General features: G+C 42.3%; 1 protein-coding gene across 4 annotated transcripts in view; it reads right to left on the bottom strand.

Annotated features, from left to right (window-relative positions):
• EMCN (endomucin) overlaps positions 1 to 20,412 on the bottom strand; it is a 49,972-nt gene extending 29,560 nt beyond the window's left edge. For 2 of the 4 annotated variants that reach the window (XM_065062353.1, XM_065062350.1), the window contains exons 1-4: positions 19,767 to 19,946; positions 3,927 to 3,986; positions 1,148 to 1,249; positions 619 to 732 (exon numbers count right to left, since the gene is read on the bottom strand). In XM_065062353.1, the coding sequence (XP_064918425.1) occupies positions 619 to 732; positions 1,148 to 1,249; positions 3,927 to 3,986; positions 19,767 to 19,827 (337 nt within the window). In that variant the 5' untranslated portion in view covers positions 19,828 to 19,946. Of the gene's footprint in view, positions 1 to 618; positions 733 to 1,147; positions 1,250 to 3,926; positions 3,987 to 5,165; positions 5,203 to 19,766 lie in introns of those variants that run through there. The other 2 variants (XM_005515238.4, XM_065062351.1) reach the window with 2 other exon arrangements.
• Positions 20,413 to 22,099: the final 1,687 nt, after the last annotated feature.

The raw sequence follows: 22,099 nt of genomic DNA, 5'->3' as shown, positions 1-22,099 counted from the left end.
TATGTGGATTTTTTTTTTTTTAATGGTATTTTTCTAGAATCCAATTTGATGCTCTGGGCCAACACACACATTATTCTGAAGATTTATGAGGAGCAAAAGTATTTCCTAAGACTGAAGCAGGGTAATTAGTACCACCTCTCTGCTTTCAGTACTGTGACTCATAATAATATAGAATGTAATTAACTGTAGCATTAAAACATATATAAAAATAAAAACCAAAGGGGGCTGTTCTGACACCACTCTGATGACAGAATCATTTATTTTTGATGAAATTCTTACTTAAAAACAGAGAAACAAAACCACCACAAAACACTGAAGAAAATAAAATATTAAGAACCTTCCAAATACTTCTATCCCAATTATAGCGTGATTAAAATCCTGTATAATGGCTTCAGATCAACTCCACTACAAATTAAAGGCATAATATTCTTTGTGTAATATTCTAGGGCAAGATTCATTAAAGATATGCAATACAGTAGAATGAATGGCTCTGCTTCCCCAGACCTCTAGATCCAAACCCCAAACTACTCTTCTTGACCTCCTTTAATTGCTCCACGCTGTTTTACAGAAATGTAGCATATAGTGAATTGGAAATGGCTCAATGAAATTATCACTTACTGGTTGTTGTGCTGTCATTTTTACTTGCTGCTGTTGTGGTCGCTTTTACCGGTGGTTGTGTTGTTGTACCTTGTGTTATTTGTTGCGTAGGATTAGGTGAAGTCGCCGTGGACTCTAATAAAGGAACAACATTCAAATTACTTCCTCAATTTTATATACATGCATATGCATACACACAAAACACACCAATTGCCCTGCTTGCTGCTCAGTTTTAAATTATCAATATGGTATTTCATTTAAATTGAAGATCAACAGGGACAGGGCTTCCTTCAGTGCAGAGGAAGCCACTCCATGTCCCATAGGTGGGTCATCCCACTGAAGATAAGCCTGTAATAATGCATTTACAAGGCCTGGCTTGGACCTGCCTTGATCCTGACCAGGAGGAAGCTCCTGTGCACACCCTGCAGGGTTTCACCATAGAGTTCACTATCTGTAAAACAAATCCCCAGGCCAAGAGGCGCTGCTGCTTAATTTCCTGAAAGACCACTGGAACAGCAACAGTGGTTAGCTCAAATAAGTTTTCACTTACTGCTTGTGGTGGGTTCATCTGTAGCTCTGATTGTAATTGTTGTCAGCACTGATGCTTGTGGTGTTGCTGCTTGTGGAGTTGATGGGTTCACAGCTTCCGTTACTGCAAGAAAGGCATTCGCATCTTTATTGATTTATTTTATCACGCATAAATAAACATCACACACCTCTAGCTGCCTTATCTCCTCACAAAGGCAGTGAATTTCTGTTGAAAGCCTGGCCCTTACAGAGCTTTCTCACTCACACGTTTTTAAAGAGGATTCAAAGTGCATATGGTTGGTGTCAGAGAAAGGTTTGGCCTGTGGACTATCCACAAGGTGCCCACAGAAAGTCAGCAGCTGTACGTTCCAGCCATCCCCTAAGGAAGAGGCGGATGCTCTCTGGGAGTTATACAGAGGTGCCTGGCATGACTTCCAAGGGAAGAGGTGAGGGGAAAGAAGCCTGGCATGGATGGATGGGTTCACTGCGCTGCTAGACTAGACTTCTGACCAGTGTTCTGCTGCATACTCGTTTAATAGGAGGAGGGATGTAAACTCCCCAGAAAGAAGTGAGTGATACACAGGAGCAAAACTTGTATATTATAGGTAATTTACAGTCTCTTCTTCCTGAAGGAGAAGAGACTCTACTAGTCTTTGTGCAATTTTTTCCTCTCCTCTCCTCTCTGCCATCCACCTCAAGCCCTGGTTGAGTCTTCTTCTCTGGCGAGCTTTCCCACACCTTCTTCCTCTGCATTCAGATTTCTGGGGTAAAAAAAAAGCACCTGGCAGGTCTCCCTCTGAGCTGTGCAGCAAAGCTTAGGACGTTGTGGATGAGACCAATAGTATTCTCTAGAAAGTGATGCTCCCTGGGGTGAAGTTGGTGCCCTTTGTAAGGTGACTCCTGGTAGTTCTCTCCTCCAGAGGGGTGACATTTGGAAGCTGAGGGGAGGCGAAAGAGCTCCATGAGGCAGCAGGAGTCGTTCCAGCTGCTGCTGCTCCAGAAAGAGCGGAGCAGAGCTCCCCAGACGTCACTAAGGCAATAGCGAGGTTTAAATCAGCGTGTCTTGCTGTGCGTGGATGTTATGCAGCAGGTCCTGTGTGCCCCGGCACATGAGCAAAGGAGTGGACTGGCCAGATTGCTACCGAGGAATCTGGGCTAAAAAAATCCATAACCAGTCATTTTAAGAGCCCAGCTTTCAATTCTGTAATCTAATATGAAAAGAAAGCATTACTGTCAGCTACAGAGGCTCATTTAAATCCCTGACAACAACCCAACATGTGTCCTACTACCTATTCTAGAATTTTAAATGGGTGGGATACATAAAAGAACAGGAACAAATCATGACACGATGTCATTTTTTCTCATATGACTTGAGTGCGTCTAAATGCAATGTTCACACCGTAACTCTAAAAATATAACTTATACTCTCTTCTTCTGCTTTCAGTTTGCTGGCTGTTCACTTAGAATAGCAGTGCCTCAAAGAACTGACCCCCTTGGGAGCTTGCTCTACACCCACCAAGTGCTTTAATCTCATAGTGGGCTGCTGATGATTTTCTCACAGGTATAAATAACAACACTGTTTTCCCTTCTGGGACAAAAGCTGCAAGAGAAATTTCAATGAAACACTTGAAGAGCTCATTTACTGTGAGGTCTTGGGCCTTTGTGAAATGTCTTTGAAACAGACATGAACATCAGGGGTTTTGAAATATAAAAGAACCGAACACAATTTGAAAAGGACTAATTCTTCTGCTGTAAGAAACACAATATATGCACGTCACCTTGCTGCATCTTATTCACCCCCATTACTAGACTTTCAAGTGTATGCATCATAATCATATCAGTGCTTTCAGCTCCAAAACAGACTCATTAGTATCTCTATTTATCAAAAAATAGAATCCCATGTCCAAGTTTTCTTCTCTCACACACATCACTTATTAAGTGCAGCAGTCTTCAATATTCAGACTAATAAAGGAGTTGATATTTAGCTCACATGAATGAAACATGGTCAATATTGATTTTTCATAAATACAAAGCTACACAATAAGCAGAACCGAGTGTGTCGGTTGAAACTGTAAACCAGAATCACAGGCTTCTACCATCTGAAGCAGTTATTTTCTCTGTTAAGTTTCATAGTTTTAGGACTTTATGACTGATCTAGTTAATAAAAAAAAAATCACAAAAAAAACCAGAGTGAAAGAATGCAGCTTTCGAAACTGAGGGCACTGGTGCCACCCCTTTGCCCCCCAAAATTAATCTTGACATCAACAGTTTCAAGAATTTATCAGTAGCATTTGGCAAATGAGAGCTTTATGCACATGTATTCTCTCCTATTAACCGGGGCCCAGCATTGACATATATTGTGTAATTCTTCACTGTTAAAGTCCATACCCTCTTCTGTAATCCTATACTCATCAAAGCAGCTACTCCCTGCTGCCATATCCCTTAACTGATGCTATTTCCCAAATTATTCTCAATTTGACAACCTCTTGAACTACGAGTCTTAGCCAATTTGTTAATATCTTATCACATTTGAGCCACTGCTTGAGAGCAGAGGAACTCACTGAATTTCAGCCTTTTCCACCTGAAACAAAAAGGCAGCCTGCTTAAATTAATCCTCTCCTTACTAAGATCTCTCAATCCTTTCTTCTCAACAGAGTTTTATAAGAGGGACAGGGACATCACTCTACAGTCACCTTACATGAAACAATTCACCAAGTTTCTCCCAGAAGCTGGAAGAGCTGAAAGCTGAAAAGGCAATGGGAGCTTCAGAATATCTGATAACAGTGAATCTGAACCCTTACCAGGTTTTGATGTTAATGCAGAAACGCTTGTAGTGATGGTACTGGTTGGAACAACATCATCTGAAACAAACAGAAAGAATCATATTACATTAGCCACCTTCCAGATCTATTTAGCACTACATAGGCACACAAAGCGGAGAGTAGCAAGGACCTTTCTGAAAAACCAAATTCAGAAGCCTATTAGCAGAAGCAACCAAATAATATAACTCTGCTAGCAATCTTTTCAAGCTGTATCCTAGTTTTGCCCTCACTGTTGTAATGGGGAGCATCTGCTACAGCCTCCCACCTTCGACTGTGGGTTGTTTTCCAATGGGTATTAGCATCTCTAAGACTAGTTTGGAAAAAGACATGGAGCAATTAAAGCTTTTTTGCTAGCTCCTCCTCTCCTTGAGTACAACCACAGCTACTCTGGGTCTCCAGAGCAAAGGATTAACTAAAACAACTGGCTGCAGGCGTAAGCACCCATTCTCCTGCCTTGGAGGAACAAAATTGTGCTAGGTCCCTGGCTAGTGAAAACGCATCTGGAGGGGTTTGAGTTTTCAGCATCAGCCTAATCCTTGTATGTAAGAGGAAGAGGAGAATTCACGGAACATGGCTCAGGAAGCACCACGCTGAGTAATGAGTGACTTTCCCCATTGCCTTCAAGACAGTGCTTCAGCTGTGGAAAGTTTACTACAGCAAATGATGCTGGTCTTAAAAATCCTAGGTCAAGTTAGTAGCTCAGCCTCTGACTACCTGAAAGGAGGTTGGAGCATGGAGGGGTTGGGCTCTTCTCCCAAGTAACAAGTGATGGGACAAGAGGAAATGGCCTCAAGTTGCACCAGGGGAGGTTTAGATTGGATATTAGGAAAAAATTATTCATGGAAAGGGTTGTCGGGCATTGGAACAGGCTGCCCAGGGCAGTGGTGGAGTCACTATCCCTGGAGGGGTTTAAAAGGTGTTTAGACGAGGTTCTTAGGGACATGGGTTAGTGCTGGTGTTCGGTTGGGTTATGGTTGGACTTGATGATCCTGAGGGTCTCTTCCAACTGAAATGATTCTATGAATATTACAAAACAAATAAACCTCCCCCAAAAAAGCCCCAAAACCAAAATAATTTCTAGCTGTGCTGAAAGGTTGTAAGAGCATAACTCCACTAGAGTTTTGGCCTCAAATAAGATTTTCAGTCTTATTGCTGCGGTGTTTATATTATTCTAGTAAAAGAAGTTTGGGGGGTGATGAAGGGGGCAAAAAAACCTACATTGAGTCAGAAACAGTGGCATTTCTTAACCGTTTTACAGCACTGTGAGACAAGGATGAGTACATTTGGGGAGTACAAGATTAGCTGTGTGACTGAATGGGAGAGCAAAATGGTGCAGATTAATCCCCCAGTGCTTTCAGGTTTGGAGCGTGACATCCTGTCGTGCTGCATTAGCATGCTGGAATACAGACATTGCAAAACTGAGTCAGGACACCATGTCACTATTCTTGTGTGACTCCATTCATGGTAATATCTGCTGGCATTCTCTCTTTTTTTCTTGGCTACAGGGCAGAACAGTCAGCTTTGTTCCCTTTGCTCAGCATGCTGTGCGCCGATTAACATTTCACGAGCACCACCCGAGGCCTGCCAGAGTCACAGATCTAACCTGGAAAAAGAAATAACATAATAAAATTGCAGGAGCTCTGCAGACATATATTAAGGTCTAGTCAGATGAGCTCTTACAATTCATTTTCAAGCAGTGTAAGGTGTTGTCTAATGGGTCTCAGCTGGGTTGTTGCCCCTTCCTAGCGAGCCCCACTTTCTTTGGTATCTTTTCTATGTATGCTGCTGCCTTCATGATGCCTTGTCACAGCATGTGCTGGCCTGGTTTGATATGGGCATATCCCATATCAAACTAATTCAGCCCCCATGAGCTTCTGCCCCAGCCCGACTCCCCAGGACACACAAATGCAGTCAGGCTATACACAACTCCTTGCATATCGCATTTAAAATACTGTTTTTCCTGCTATTTAGTTGCCCAATCAAAATAATGCTTCATATCCCACAACTGGAATACTCTGAAAACAAATTTTATCCAAACAGACCAAAAAGCAATCTTTTTTCCCTAAACAAAGAGTGTTTTTCCATCTCCTAGTTCTCATTACCAGCTGCTGACAAAGCTCCAGTAATTCCACACGCCACAACACTCAAACAGAATGTTTTTTCCAACAGTGCCTACATTTCATATGGTTTGTTGTAAGATCTCTCTGTAACTACCCTGTCTGTAACACCGGCCCAATGCACCAGATGCCCAATTAGCTCATTCCCTAACTCAGCGTGACTGCGGAAAGCCCGTTGCAATACTTAGATTATTTGTCCCGCAAAGGCGTTCCATTTAATAACCGCGTTGATAGGTCAAGATTTCCTCAAAACTAGAGAAACCTGAGATTTAGGTCACAGTTTTGTTATGATTCACCGTTTTCTGATTTTATCACAGGCTAGAGATAAACTAAGGTAAATTTGATTAGCAGAGTAAAATAGAGGTTTATGAATTAATTGTTTTCTTAAAATGGCGGATAATTAAGTATACTTTAAAAACAAGCTGAAAGCAATACGCAAAAATGCTTAAAACTTGTCAGGATTTTGGAGGGAACTTGATTAAAGGAAGTGATAGGACTGGCGGCTTATTATGCTCTTACTTGCAATGTTAAGTTGTGACTAAGGAGAATCCTACAGGGGATAAATCAAGACATCAAAAATGATTGAGAAAAACACTTTTGCCCATTAGAGGCTATTGGTAGACAAAGAAAGACATTTTTCTGCTCATGTCAGATTGGTTGCAGCCTCAGATGCCAGATAACCAAGTAAAGTTACAATTGCACGGTTTTCAGCAAATTCAGATGCAGCGATCTCTGTGATACGAGAGCGTCTTGATGTGTTCTAATGTGGGAGTAGCAAATATCTACTCAGCAATTGCTCCCACACACAAACGTCTCCTGTTTGCCATGTTTGCTGGCAATAAACTCAGCCAATAAAGGGATGATGGGCGTAGTGGGAAGATCCAGAAAGACAAAAACATCTAAAAGTAGACAACAAGGCGAGAAGAAATTGAATTGTGGAGAAAGATAGGGAAGGGAAGGGAAGGGAAGGGAAGGGAAGGGAAGGGAAGGGAAGGGAAGGGAAGGGAAGGGAAGGGAAGGGAAGGGAAGGGAAGGGAAGGGAAGGGAAGGGAAGGGAAGGGAAGGGAAGGGAAGGGAAGGGAAGGGAAGGGAAGGGAAGGGAAGGGAAGGGAAGGGAAGGGAAGGGAAGGGAAGGGAAGGGAAGGGAAGGGAAGGGAAGGGAAGGGAAGGGAAGGGAAGGGAAGGGAAGGGAAGGGAAGGGAAGGGAAAGACAATAATGGTAGCAGGGAAAAATAACAAGGAATGAAGAGAAGCTTGAAAAAAACAGTTGACCCAAGGACAAAATGAAAAAAGAGTGACTGGGTTTGTTTGTTTGTTTTGAGGGGGGGTTGTTTGTTATTCTTTCAGGTTCACAGAATTTCCCTTTATTGTCTTTTCTGGCTTGGAATTAAATGTTACATTTGCTCTAAAATTAAAGCGACGGTACAATCATTTGTATCTGGTCTTTGGACATGATTTTGAAATGAACAAATTGAAACACTGAACTTACTTTCTTTTTTAAAAATTCAGGAGGAGTCCCTGAACTCAGCCAGGGCTGCCCAATGGCCACAGCCTTACTCAAAATGCACCTTTTGACGTGGGCTCCAGTCTCCAAGGTCCGAGCTTGGAGCTCTCGTCATTTCTTCCCTCTTTCTCTCTCATTATTTTTACCTTTACACTGGGAAGACTAAGATAAGCAGGTTTTGACCTTGTGTTAATTAGGTGTCTGTTATTGCTATAATCAGGACAGAAAAAAAAAGTAGAAATGACCGTGTAATATTACATCAGAACTATTTATACACTATAGGACACTACAGAATACAAACTACTAAGTATGAAACACCACATAAAACAGCTAATACAAAAGCAAATGTCAAAAAGTCAGACTAAAAACATTTAGAAAGATGAATAGATTGTTCAAAATACATATTGACTAAACTAATTACTGAATTTGAATGCTGTCCAGTTTGCCATCAATATGTCATTATGAGAAGAAACTATTTTTATGGAAAAGTCACTGTCATTGCAGAAACAGAGTGAAATGTTCTGCTAGAAATCTTTTTACTTGACCTCATACTAGGTAGACAGGAGCATATATTCATATTAAATTCCCTTCGTTCAGATCAGCACCGCTTAGGCCATAGCTGAAGTACTTGGTCCAGCTTTGGAAGGGTCTTGAGAAGGATGTGGATGTTAACGGAGAACCATAAAAATCATCAGTGCCATAAACAGTGTGTGAGCTTGCTGGCTTACAGCTCTCCTGGATATACCATCACCAATAACACAAATGGCTATGACTGGGGAGTAGAGATTACTCCAGCCTCCCTGGAAGGTCTGTGTAGAACAATACAGCTTAATGAGTTTAGATGGAGCGTCTGGAACCTAGTCTTCCTCATACAGATCAGCTAGGGTGTTTCTATTAATTTTGCCACACAGATACTCCCTGTGTCCCATCGATAAAAGAGGAATATTAGTACATTCTTACTTTCTAGAGGACTACAACCTACAACACACAATGGCACCGCACTCTAGCATTAATGGAGTTGTGCAAGAAACAGGTATTTGAGGTCAGGTTCTCAACTGCATCTGCAGTTTTTATCATTTGGATCTCCCAGAATAATGACGTGGATACAGGCTGCAAACTTTGCATTTGCAACTGACCTCGGCTTTCTCAATATTTTGCTTTTGTGTTCAAGTGCAGAATAAACTCTCTGAAAATACTGCAGAATTCTGTAATGTAGGACCGAGCAAGGAATGGCATTAATTTTAGATAACTGTTGTTATTTCAGTTCTCCCTCTGCATTTCTGCAGTTTATGTTATTTCCACTACATACAGCTTTCCCCCACTCCCCACGTTCTAATTGCACAAATAATAACGACCTAATGCCAAGAGAAATACATTGCCAGGAAATCTGCAGGTTCAAGACATGCATGTTTTTAAGAGCAGAGGGGTTTATCTACGGTGTTTCTATAAATCTTAAGAACTGTCATCCATGTAGTACTTTCAGTTTCACTTGGAGAATTTGTTTAGGCCAAAATTGTGACATGAAACTTCCCAAAAATCAAACAACAGTGTTGAATTGTGGTCATAGGTCAGTCACCAAATGGCTAAAAATGACTAACCAAATTACTTAGAAAACCAGTAAACACTAAAAAAATTAATCTTAGAGGAAGCATACATGCTTCTAGATCATAAAAACTTCCTTTTGGGATGTACTCTTAGAAGAGGTTTAAGTGCAATTTTAACAGTATTGTTCAAAATCATTAATTGCTTTTTTCCTATTCAAAACCTCTAAGATCTCAAGTATCAAACCTATCAATTAAACATTCCAGAATTTAAAAAAATCCCAAACCCAACACAAACAAAACCTGCAGATATTTTGTTCTACAAGAATAAATTTGATAAAAGTAATAGTCTTTCTAGTACATTTAATCCTTAAGGACTCATACTTCAAACCTTTCCTCTACAGTCATATCAGCTACATTATTAGCAGGAATCAAAGTTGTGATGTAATCCAGTGAATGTCTGGAGCTGATAACAGTGTGTAGTTAAGGATGTCAAATTAAACAAAGCCATTTGCAAACGTCAGGGATTTGAAGCAAGCTCAAAGAAAAATACACAGCCTTCATGTCTTCGTATTTCCTCGGCACGGTAAAGCAATACCCAAGGCATGGCATGCCTTACACACACATTCAGATGTGTCTGCAATAGTAACTGCACACAAATACTCACGCTGTGACAACACCTGGTGAAAGGAAAGCTGCATCCCTAATAGCAGTCCCGCACTGAATCACCACCACTGCAGTATGATCACGGGCCAGAATTGCAATGTGTTTTTCCAGCCCGGTCTCGCAAAGCCCTGTGAGATGTAATCAGATACTACACGCAATGCTAAAAACCACAAGGCAGGGAGAGAGGCCACATTCTTTGCTGCTTGGTGGCAACCAGCTGGAAGCCTGGGGAGGCGGGGAACCAGCTCCTGTTTGCCAAGCTGTTACCTTCCCTTTCAGTCACTTCTGCCTCCAGCAGCAAACCAAAAACTACTGGAGAGAGTGCAGAGGAGGGAACGGAGCTGGTGAGGGGCTGGAGCACAAGTGTGATGAGGAGCGGCTGAGGGAACTGGGGCTGTTCAGCCTGAGAACAGGAGCTGAGAGGAGACCTGATCGCTGTCTGCAACTGCCTGAAAGGAGGTTGGAGCATGGAGGGGTTTGGGCTCTTCTCCCAAGTAACAAGTGATGGGACAAGAGGAAATGGCCTCAAGTTGCACCAGGGGAGGTTTAGATTGGATATTGGGAAAAAATTCTTCATGGAAAGGGTGGTCAGGCATTGGAACAGGCTGCCCAGGGCAGTGGTGGAGTCACCATCCCTGGAGGGGTTTAAAAGGCATTTACACAAGGTTCTTAGGGACATGGGTTAGTGCTGGAGTTTGTTTGGGTTATGTTTGGACTCTATGATCCTGAGGGTCTCTTCCAGCTGAAATGATTCTATACAAATCCTACACGTTGAGATCCTACATTTAAGTTCCTACTTCTCCACTGTAGCTCGCGGTTTGCAGGCTGGTGTCACACAACAGAGATGCCCTGATACAAAAAAAGAGAGAAGAAACATGGGCAGGAGCATAGGGGGAGACACCAAGGCAGGGAGGAGAAGTCCCTGGGCCAGAAGAGCACAGTTTGCAGAAAGCAAAAGCAGCTGAAGACAAGCAAGAGAGGAAGACGTTGGGGAAGGGAGAGCATGAATGCAAAGTCCCATAGCCGGAAAGAGAGACAGGGACGGGGCTGCTCCTGCACGGCCTGGGAACAGACAGCGGTGTGGGACTCGGGCTCTGCAGAGGAAACGCGAACCGGGTGGGCTGGAGGCTCCTGGCAGCAAGAGCTGAGGAGAGGAAGGAAAGGGAGGGAGCTGCTGCAATTTCTCCAGCAGGGAATGAGGAGAAGGCAGGAAAAGCGGCTTTGGTGCCAGCAGTGTCCCGGTGCCCCCCCTGCTCGCCCATGCCCCAAAACCAGCACTAGCCGAGAGCTGCTGGGAATCAGCAATTCCCCAAGCAAACAGCGCTGTTTCCACAGAGCCAGCAAAGAGCTCCTGCGTGGGGAGCCACCGCACAGAGAAATACTGGAAATGCAGCTGCCCACACAGCTGTAGGATGTTGAGGGCTCCCCCTCATCAGAAACAGTAATGGGGACAGTTGGACGTGTGGCTCCATGCTTTATTTAGCATCCGAAATGACCCAAGCGCAGCATGCTTTGCCTCTTTGCTTGTGTGGACATAGAAACCTGGGCACTGACCGGCCACTTTCATGGTTTCTTTTATTGACTTGGAAGAAATGCAAGCTCCCTATCAAGGGCTTTTAATCACAAGCTTCCTCAGTACACTTCCTGCTCCTACGTGAAGCTTGGTGGGTATCTTTATTACTGTGTATTACAGAAGGATGAGCACGTTGTTCGCACTCCCTAAAGTAATAAATGTGCTCAGCATGCTCATCAGCACCCCAGCCTGCCTTGGACAAAGGCTCCAAGCTCTGTTCTTCTCTTTATTTAAACCTGTTAAACCTATTTAATAGGTTTTAATTAAACCCTTTGAATCTATTTAAGCCACCAGATTGTCACCCTTTGATGGTGATATATTTGTCTGTCCATGTGTAAGATAAAAGGTAGGAGTTACTCAGGGTTATTTTATAGTATGAAAAACAAACCGCTACCCCCCCTTGTGTTAGTCATGCTAAATCCATTTGAAAATGTCTCTAATGGGTGCAGTTTTATATAGAAAAAGGCTTTTTACATATTGTGCATTGCTGAGTAGGACAAGAAAAAGAGGAGAGCTGTTCCCCTGCAACAGGAAAGAAGAGGAGTGTTGGTGTAAGTCACCTCCACCCAGGAGGAGGAGAGAAAAACTATGTCCTTCTCCGGGTAACCCTTATAATGCTTTTTCCTTACCGTGCTATTTGCAAGCCTATTTTTGTTTCCCAGGAAAGAGTGTGTTTGGGTAGGGCAGATACAAAACAGGCAGACGGGAAGCTGAGCCCAGGTCAATCGGTGGTTCTTCTTTGCAATGTGCCGCAGCAATTAGCGAAATCATAGTTGTTCTGCTCTATGTTTGTGATCCGAATGCACCCCCAGGAAAAGGACTAATTGTATCATTCAGGAAAGGGTCACTGCAGTGTCTGCTGTGATGTATTTATTCTTAGCATGTCCGGGATCAGCCCAGACACCCATTTCAGCCGCACCCGCCCATGCCGCTCTATTCCTGACAAAGCTCTGAAAGGCCCTGGAGCATCAAAAACCTGTTCCCACCAGAAAACTTTCTGTGGAAACACTGTAAATCGCTCCCATAATTAATGCAATTCCATGCTCAATCAAGTCCCTCTTGTCTTTGCCACATTGCCTAGAAGAAAGGTTAAATGGTGCAGAATATCCCAAAGGGAAAGCTCAAAACAGGCTTTGCAAGACCAGAGTACAGTCTCATTGGAGTTAAGTTATATGCAAGGATGAAGGATACATATTGAAAATACTTGATTTCTGTAACTGGCACATATAGCTGAGGAAGACCTTGTCTGTGAATACCTTGCAAAGCTGACTAAATACTCACATTATTTTTAATTTCTACCAATGTGATACAACCACTGCATGAATGAGTTGTTCCATTCCTACTCAAACCCTTCCAATCTTTTTCTCCCTTGGCCATTTCTTCTATATATGACCAATCCTCGTTTTCCATTTTTTTTTGCACCTGAAAACAGTTTTTTCTGCCAGTTCTTGGGAATGCAAAGTGAAAGCAATTAGCGAGGAAGCAGACAGTACATTGCAATAAAGTGTCACTGAGCCAATAAGATAAATTGTGCACTAGTTCACCTAAATTCAGCAGCATTGAGACGCACTGGCCACATGATGCCACTAGCACAGGGAACACCTTGCAAAAGCAAATAGTGAATTCTTCTGGAGCCATTCGAACTAGACAGGATAAAATGCGCAGAAAACCAAGATACAGTCCTGCACCGTGAGATTTTTTTACCTCTAATACCTGTGTTTTGGCTTTCACTTGCTCTCATTGGTACGGCTTGGAAATTGGCTTATTTGCCATAAATCTTCAGTAAGTTTTTCCTCTTGTTACACATTAGAAGCTACTTGAGTTGTTGCAAAGGAAGCCCAAGAGTTTGGTAAATACATTTGCTGCCTTCTGAACCATAGCAAATATATTAATATGCTACTCTTGCAAGAAAAAACCTTCCTAAACAGAACCTAAAGTTGCTCTACCTTAATTGCCTTTCTGGGCAGTCGGCTTTTGGTGCTGGCTGTAATTTCTGAGATCTATGTGTTTTGTGGCAAAGTAGAGTTAAATTCATAGGGTGTCCAGAAAGCTCTATAATTCAAAGAATTCAGTTGTTTTCAGAAAGAGCAAAAATGAGTAACGACAATTGAATTGCACACTGGCCCCAAACAATTCTTTTGAGATGCCACAGGCTTCAGCCTTTATGACCATCTGCAGGAGCCAAGGGGAAATGATGTTTGGGCAACTTTGTAGGGGTTTCAGAGAGTCTAATTCCTGGGCAAAAAAGCCCAGATTTTGGCTTTGGGGGACTTTGAATGGCAGTGGAAGCATTAGCCGTGTACCATGTCCAAAGTTACCCCTCTACCAAGACGTGACACGGAGAACTTGGGGGTGAAAACATGCACATTTCTCATTTCTTGCAAGAGTAATCTTCAACTTTTTTTGCCATTTCACCTAATAACGTTTGGTGATACTTTTGCTTGCACAGCCTTTGAATGAGTTCACAAACGCTGATATTTATACCATCTATATTGCTATGATATATAACCTGTCCTGAAACGCGAAGGGTCAATTCATTTGTCAAGGAAAGAAGATTTCACACTGTCCTCCCACTGGAATGGATAGCATACACACATTAACATTTAGAAGGTTATCAACACTGTATTTTAAATAAAAGCCTAGACTATTGAGCATGCAAAGAAGTGGGAGACTAGTAAAGTGAGGGAATATATGGGGCTCTGATAACTCCAAATAATGATCATGCAATGAAAACACAGCTCAACAAATAAGTAATGTATTTTACGGAGGAAAATAATGCGAAACCTTGGCCAAGAAGGTAAGTAAATCTCCTGGCACTGTTTTCCTTAGACTAAAATCCAAGGTTTTTGCCATTCTGATCAGTTGTTGCCTCAATAGCCAAACCTGTCAAGCCCAAATATGATTTTCATCTCCTGCTAAAGATTACGAAAGGAGAAATCTGCAGGAAGTATAAACATCTCATTAATATAATCAGGGATTTAATTGATTTAACTGTAAAGTTTTGATTGCACCGACACTCCTCAAACCAAGTACCACACTGAGAAGTGCTTTTTAGAATGAATACACGTCTCGTAGAAATCTTTAAACAGGAAGGCTGGTGTAGTGCTTCCATCCCAGCAAAATGCATAATTTCATTAGAGCGATTAGACAAGGCAAAAAGGTTACAGCAGATAAATATGATGCAAAACTATGCGCTGATTGCTCTGTGGTCTCAGCAACCTGAGATGCGTTGCGTATCTACAACATCCAGCTAACAGTCAGGAGCACGTTAGTGCCAATGGAAAAAATGAGATTAAAAATTGTAAAGTACTCTGATAAACAAGCTAGGATTTGTACCTGTACCAAAGTCAAGCAAGCATCCCTTTTCCATATAAAACCAGTCAGTTTTTGCCGTGTTACTAGTTTGAAACGTAACCTTTGGAGCATTAGCTGGCTACTCAGGCCTGAAAGGGGCTGTTGTATAGCCTGGCTGCTGAGGAATTAAAAGTTTTGGAATTAGTTTGGACTCATCCAGACCAGCCTGTAGTGCATGTGCGGGTGGCATCAGAAGGCTTCCTACCCAATTTCCACCTCTCCTGCAAGGGGACAATACCCCAGAAGATCACATCTGCTGCATTGTGCTCCCTTAGAGCCATTGGATCAGCAAGTGATCATCAGAGCTTTCTCACACAGGGAGATAAGGTTCAGAGATAGCATCATGTTAAATTGCGTCAGACCTGTTTGCAGGTGTGTCTGGGCTGCTGTCAGGACATCTAAGGATCCGCTTTCACGAGATGAATGCCAAGGTATGGCTACCTGATAGCTCAGGTGCTGGGACAATGACAGCGGTTTGCATGGCAGGACATGGTGCGACTCAGGGTTTTGAGTCTTCTGTTTGAATCTGGGACACTTATTTTTAGAGTGGCAGCTGAAACCAAAAGTAAATGTTTGTCTTCTAGGGGAGCCAGGTCTTTGATTCTTGACTTGTATTTGGAAATAACAGCTGCTACACACACAAATCCTACATTGTCTCTCTGTTTATGGAATTGCAAAATAAAACCTTTAGATATTCATCCTTGAGTTGTCTCAGCAAAAAATACAAACAACACCCAACCCCCCCTTTGTGAGCAACACAAATATTAAGGATGTCTTTCCCATGTGATTTTACTGTGGGGACTTATTTAAACTGTGAAGTTAGCCTGGCTACTGAATGGTCTCAGCTAAAAATACTCCCTTCCCTAGGTTAAGAGTGTCTTAAAGATAATTTTTAATTAGTATTTTTGCATGTTTTTCACATAGAACTCGGATGTATAAACAACTCAAAACCAAATTCAAGGTCCTTTCTTATTTAGTAAAAACTTACAAAACCAAAACATACGCCTCAGAAGATTGTTTTTGCTAATTTATAAAGAAGAGCTCCAAGTTTTAATCCAGATAAAAGAGCTAAATAAAATAAAACATTCTGGTAAATTTATAGAAGAGACAACCATTTGTTGGGCTTGTTATGTGGCATTATGTAGTCTCAGGTTTGGAACCAAATGCTGCAGGCAACTTGCCCTTCAAGTTCAGTTTCTATTTATTTTGGCTGCAAATCATAATCTCCTTATCGAGCAGGTATCAAGCCACCTGCTTCTATCCTCAGGAAATGCAATAAACTTGCATGCAGGTTTGGGGCTAGAACAAGGAGTTTTCTTCTGTCCAGTAATAAATACACCTTTAAAATCCATTCGGTAAAACTGGCCCAATGTGAGAAAGCTCTAATGAATGAAAGGAATGTGACAGTGGGAGAAGGGAGGAAAAACTCAATTAAAGGCAACAGTAAGAACCAGCACTACAATTTTTGAGAAAAAATTGCAAACTGCAGGGAAACACCCAAAACACTTCATTTTTTCCACAACATGCAAACTTTCAAGATATTAAAAGTGTGGGTTCAAGCAAGCTAAAGGTGTGAAAAAGCAGGTGGTTGTCTGAAGTCTATTAGTTTCTCAGACTTTCAGAGATAAGACAATGATCCAGCTGTGGCAGTCTGTGCTCTTCCAGAGCACAGCCATGAATAATAACCCAGAATGATGGGAGACCATGCTCCAAAGCTTTTAATTGCTCCCGTTTAGTTAGTATTTAATTTAAAAAAAATGAATTCTTAAAAGGCTGAGAAAGATGGGAAAGGAAATGGCTGTCCACCTTCCCTAGTTAACATCAACAAGAGTAGAGTTCAGGTGGCTCTAAATGTATAAAGTCACTCTAGGAGCTCTGTTTTAGTGGAACTTTTCTCAAGCTATCAGCCTGGGAGCCAGGATTAATCTGCTGTGTTGTAGATTGGGGACGATATCCCAGGATCCACAGCATTCCCTTAACAGGGAAGGGGGTCAGGTAGCACGTAACTTAGGGTTCATTCACAGTGTAATGCAACAGCTCCAAATTGCTTCAGTGGCCTTTGGGCCAGGCTCTCAATGCCAAGATATGCTCCAAAAATGAAAAGGACCCTTGGTTTGTTTGGTTTGTTTTTTGCAGTGCCATCGATTTTGATAAGAGCATCCTTGGAAAAAGGTACTGCTAGCTGTCAACAGGGGTCACTAATCAAACGTTAATAAACCCACCCACTGTATGTCTACAACACGAACCAGCGCATTCCAGCTGCTACCAGCACCTGCACGCATCCAGACCAATGCTAAGAGGAGCACAACCCCGCTCTTTCCTGCTATTATTTCTATAAGAGAGAAACTTGGGTGTCTGAGTGAGAAGGAAGTTGTGTGCGGAGCACATTGTGGAGCACATCTGCTGGGCCACGGAGCTGTAGCCAAGCTGTATTAAAAAGCCAAAGCACAGGAAGATGTGACCTCTAAGTGCTTACATTTTAAGCACATCGCAGTTCCTCACCCCTCATATTTTAGAAGAACAACCAACACCCTTACACATTTTAGGAGTACATACAGATTAAGGAGCATCTATATTGTGTTACTACGATTTAGCAATATGTTCTTTGATCCTGTATCCAGTTTGAAGCTGGAAATGCTATGAACCAATGCAGAAAGCATTTCTGTTTGGGAAACATTTTGGAGCAGGTAAGAATAAAGGGCAATATGCCAGGAGGACTGAACACCTCTAGATAAGCATGGAGGAACTTCTGCTTTACACGTCATTTGGCTCTCCAAGGGTTGAGAAAAGCCTTGAGAGGAGGGACGAGTTGTCAGGAGGCCACTGTCCTCCACATCTGTACATAACCGAGCCTCCAGTAATTTGCTGACAGAGGGTAGATCCCACCAAAACATTAGCGACTTCTGACAATGCAAGATCCCGAGATGAACAGAAAATTACCAAGAAAGCATCGCCAGCACACAGGCTGAAGACAAGGCATGAAATTTGGAAGCCCTGGAGGAGACTCGGTGTGTTCTTGACTAACCACAATGGAGACACCCTTGTCCACTTCTGCATGATTTACAAAAGGTACAAAGACAAGCAGCTTGTGTGTTATATGAAGAGGCTGCAAGCCCACACATTACTTGTCTTGGTAAGCTTTGAAAACAAACTACCCCAAAACCTGGGGAAGGGAGTACTAAAACACCGGGGTGTGATTTGACCTGCTCTAAATTGTACTGAGCATCAATTTTAAAATACTAAAAGTGTTTCTAAGCAACTGGAGAAATGTCTTTCTGCTGTCTCCAATGCTCAAAAAGGGGAGACTGAGCATGAAGGGACGGGTGTCAGCCTCCTTCGCTTTCATCTTTCTCTTCAGATCGTAAGATCCCACTGTTACAGCCCAGATGTCCCGGCCACCTTAGTGATCACAAACAGTGGAAATCCAAAGACTTTGGTCCAGCCTCACATAACAGACAATAAAGCTGCTCCTGTCTTAACAGGTGATGTGTGGGGCAGCCTGAAGGAAGCTTGGCCAGAGTATGCTCCTTTACTTTCACAAGGTAGATAGAGACATATTGCAAATTTCCCCACACAGTCTTCATTTTCTAATATGAATTATGCAACAGAATTTAACTGCTGTGTCTACCTTGCAATGAAGCATTTAAAAAAATACTTCTACAGAACCAAAACTGTTCAGAGCAAATATATCCTAAATGAAATTTGCTCATCCACTGTCATCAGTTCTGCCCTGTTCATACCATGCAGAGGAGGGAAAATCCTTTTTAAAGAAAGGATTGTATAAAACCGACAGAATTCCTCCCACGTTTGCATGTTGCTTTCTGATAAGCTTTATGGACTGTTGTCTTAAATATGCTCCTTTTGATCCAACTCCACTTCACTTTCAGAAGTTGTAAAATTAAAGGTTTAACAATGACAGGAAGGCTATTTTTATTAGGAGTGGCAGACAGAGAATAAATAGTATCTCAACACAGACTTTTGGGACTCGTACTTACTTAACATAGATTTAAAACCAGTTCTTTTTGTAGCACAATCTTATTTTTAATCTCCTTTATTAATTTGTTTTCTAACAGCAGTGAGCCCAAGCAATAACATGAGCTACACCACAAAAGACATTTCTAGATTTTAACACATAACCTGAGCAAAAGTTGATTAACATTTTGTAGATCAGCTAATCTAGTTTTATCAATCTTTCAGCTTCTGTTTCACAGGTGATCTATAGGCATTTGTGGAAGCTTTGGTAATGAGTATTCACACCAGAAGGCCAGCAAATGAAAGTACAGATACAAAGCAGATTTGACTTCAGATGTATCTGTTGACAAAGGTGATGAAAGACTTTGGCCCTCGTTGCAGTTTCTCTCACCCTTTCAGGTTTTACTAGTTAATTCCACTGTAAAAGCACAATCTTTCGAGCTAAAGAACATTGAAAACAGATTTAAGTGATCATATGAACACCACAAAGTTTGGTTAAATCTGTGCACTTGAGAATCACTTTCAAAAGCTGTCACACTCAGTAACTAATATTGCCCCTAGGCTTGCATCCCTCATTATTTAACGCTCAATAAATGTTGTAACCTCTATGTCTTTGGGAGTAAAACTAAGATAATCTCCAAGAGATACCCTTGGCCAAACTTATTGCTGACATAGTGCCAGGGAAATCCATTAGGATAGATTTGATTTGCAGGAGCAGTATTTGCAAAATCTGACAGACATTTCAATTCCTCCCCTTAAAGCCACCTCTACAAAAGCTGCTTTATTCACAGAAGAAAAACAGAACAGAAAACCTTTGTAAATACACCGCTGCTTTTAAACCTTCTCAGATTTAAGAGCTTCATGACACCCAGAAAGAGAGCTGTCACAAAAATACAATGGCAGGAAAGTTTTTCACAGAGCACATATAACTCAACTACCAGTTAGTACCTTCTTCTCCTCCAACACACAGTCTTTCAATCACTGCCTTAAAATAATAAATTAAAAAAGCACCCAGCTACTGACAGCTAAGCTTTTGCTCACAAAACACCCCACAAACGTGACAAGCCTATCCAAAAAAGCCAAAGAACTTACCTCCCACAGCGCAAACACAGAGTGCAGCTAGAAAAGAGCAGGCAATCCCCAGGAGCTTCATGCTCGGTGGTGCTGGTGCTGTCAGCTCTGCCTCGCACAGCTGGGCAGGGAGTGCTCTCTCACGCCGAGGCAGGCCTTAATTACTCCATGGAAAAAGGTGTGTAGAGACTGTGCCTAGTCACTGCCCATTCCTGCTTATTTTGGGGACTTTGATAAAGAACAGGAGGAAACACAACATACTCCCTCTGGGAGTTCAGCACGGAGGAGATTTATTGTTTCAGTCCTTACAGGAACTCCTTTTCTTTGGCAGCGAGCTGTGTTTTTGTTAATACATTATTTTGTTCTTCTTCGGCTACGAGGTCAGGAAGATTTTTGAACAGATGCAAACCTTTCTTTAGAATATGCTACACATCACCAGCTTCCATTCTGTAGCTGGGAATACTTTTAAAAGGAACGTTTATGAGCAAGGAGGTAGTGGGGGATAATGCAGCAAGGCATGGAGGAGCAAAACGAGCAACAGGAGCCCTCACCTGGCTCTTCTATGTGTTGTGTAAAGCGGCTTTGGTGAAAATCACAGCTGCTTCCCGTTAAAGGCAGAGAGAATGCCTCCCTGAGACAGCTGCCATCCTGGAACCGGGAGGATGCCAGAGGCCACCGGCACAGGGCGAGGAAGTGATTCCAGCAAGCAATCTTTCATTTGAGAAGTTGCATCTAGCCTTGGCTGTGTCTGCTCCATTAGTAATGGAAAGGATTTTTTAATTATTCTTTTGTCTGTATTTGCTGTGCTGTTGGATGGGAACGTAGTGCCCACAGTGACACTCTTACCTGGGCTGTCTAATAAGCCAGAGCTGAATCGCTTTCTTCTCCTCCAGACCAGCTGATCTGGGAAACTCTGGTATCCCTCCTTCTCACAGCCATTTCTCCACCTTCTGGGGAAGAAACCCAAGCAGAGCTCTAGAGATAAAGGCTATCGAAGCATGATCTTGTAGTTGTGCTCTGTGCCTTAACAATTCAAGGCAGCTGGTGGCAATTAATCACAAAACTTCAACCACAACAAGAATGCGCTGCAGTGTGTTTGCTCATCTCCCTCTCTGTCAACTCTTGACTTCACAAACTCATTAAATAGTCAACCCTACTCATTGCAGTAATTAAGATTTTTTTTTTCTCCTTATAGCTGTTTCTTGCTGTAGGAGGAGGTTTTGGAATGGCTTTGCATGCAGGAACTCCCAGGAGCTAAGCCAGAGTGCTTCCAACAACAGTACAGTTTTATTCATGGGAAGAGAAAAGTGGTAGCAGCTCCTCAGCACCATGTGTGGAATAAGCTTGGTTTAGTTAAAGAAATTACCCTTCTACATCTTAAGGCTATGAGACACATCCTCTGCCTATTCCAGGTGACAGAAGCCAGCGCTTAATAAAAATGTGATGGTAAACAATGAGTTTCTGGCATTTCATTTGGACAAATGTAGGTATTTGCACCTGTGAGAGATGCAAACACATAAGTTCTCCACCATCATTGGAAAGAATCACACCATAATAGAAACTTGACTCAGGCTAGAGGTGGGCCACACAACGACACTTTGGTCAAGTTGCTCAGAGCATATAGCAGGGAGTTAGTGCCAGTTTTTGTGCTAGTTTTGTGCTGATATAGGACCTAAAGCTAGAATGGGCTAGAAAAGCAGTAACTACTGCAGCAGAAAGCTTTCAAGCAAAAGAATAAATCTGAACGCGGAGAGTCAATTTGTCCCAGGTTGGTGCTGTTTCTGATGCAATAAGAGGAACTCTAACCTTTTATTTACTGCATCGCCAAACTACCACCTGAAATGCTAATTCTGAAGAAGGAAGCGGAAAGGAATATTATTTTATTGACCCAAATGAAACCTCTTGCACAATCTAAGAGGCCTGAGGACAGGATCCTTTCCACGGGTTTTGAGCCCCAGAAAAACTCTCTGAATGACTAAGAGAGTATTGATTTTGTTCAGTGCTGTTCATCTGAGCAGCTGCATCCCAAGGAGCCCTCAGGGCGCTGCTGAGGATGATGATGGTGGCGGTTCCCTGAAACTCACCAAAGGCAGAAAGGGCACAGAGTGTTGCAGCCCTGCAGTATCTACCTATAGCACAGGTACAAGTGGCAAACGCTCCCCATCCTCATGCAAGCAGCTGGGAGGGGAAGAAAGGACCAAGTGTCTTTGCTTTGTACCAGGTTGTGCAATTCGAGTCATGCCTCAAGGAGGCCTTAGGAGATTCTTACAGCGCTCGTCAATGGAAATTCCTTTAAAAAGAAATAATTGACGGTTTTAAAAACTTCCAGTGATCTTTCTAGCAAAAGATTATTC

The sequence above is a fragment of the Columba livia genome, chromosome 4, assembly GCF_036013475.1.
Source record: "Columba livia isolate bColLiv1 breed racing homer chromosome 4, bColLiv1.pat.W.v2, whole genome shotgun sequence".
Lineage (NCBI taxonomy): Eukaryota > Metazoa > Chordata > Aves > Columbiformes > Columbidae > Columba > Columba livia.
This window is presented reverse-complemented; position numbering and strand designations above follow the sequence as displayed.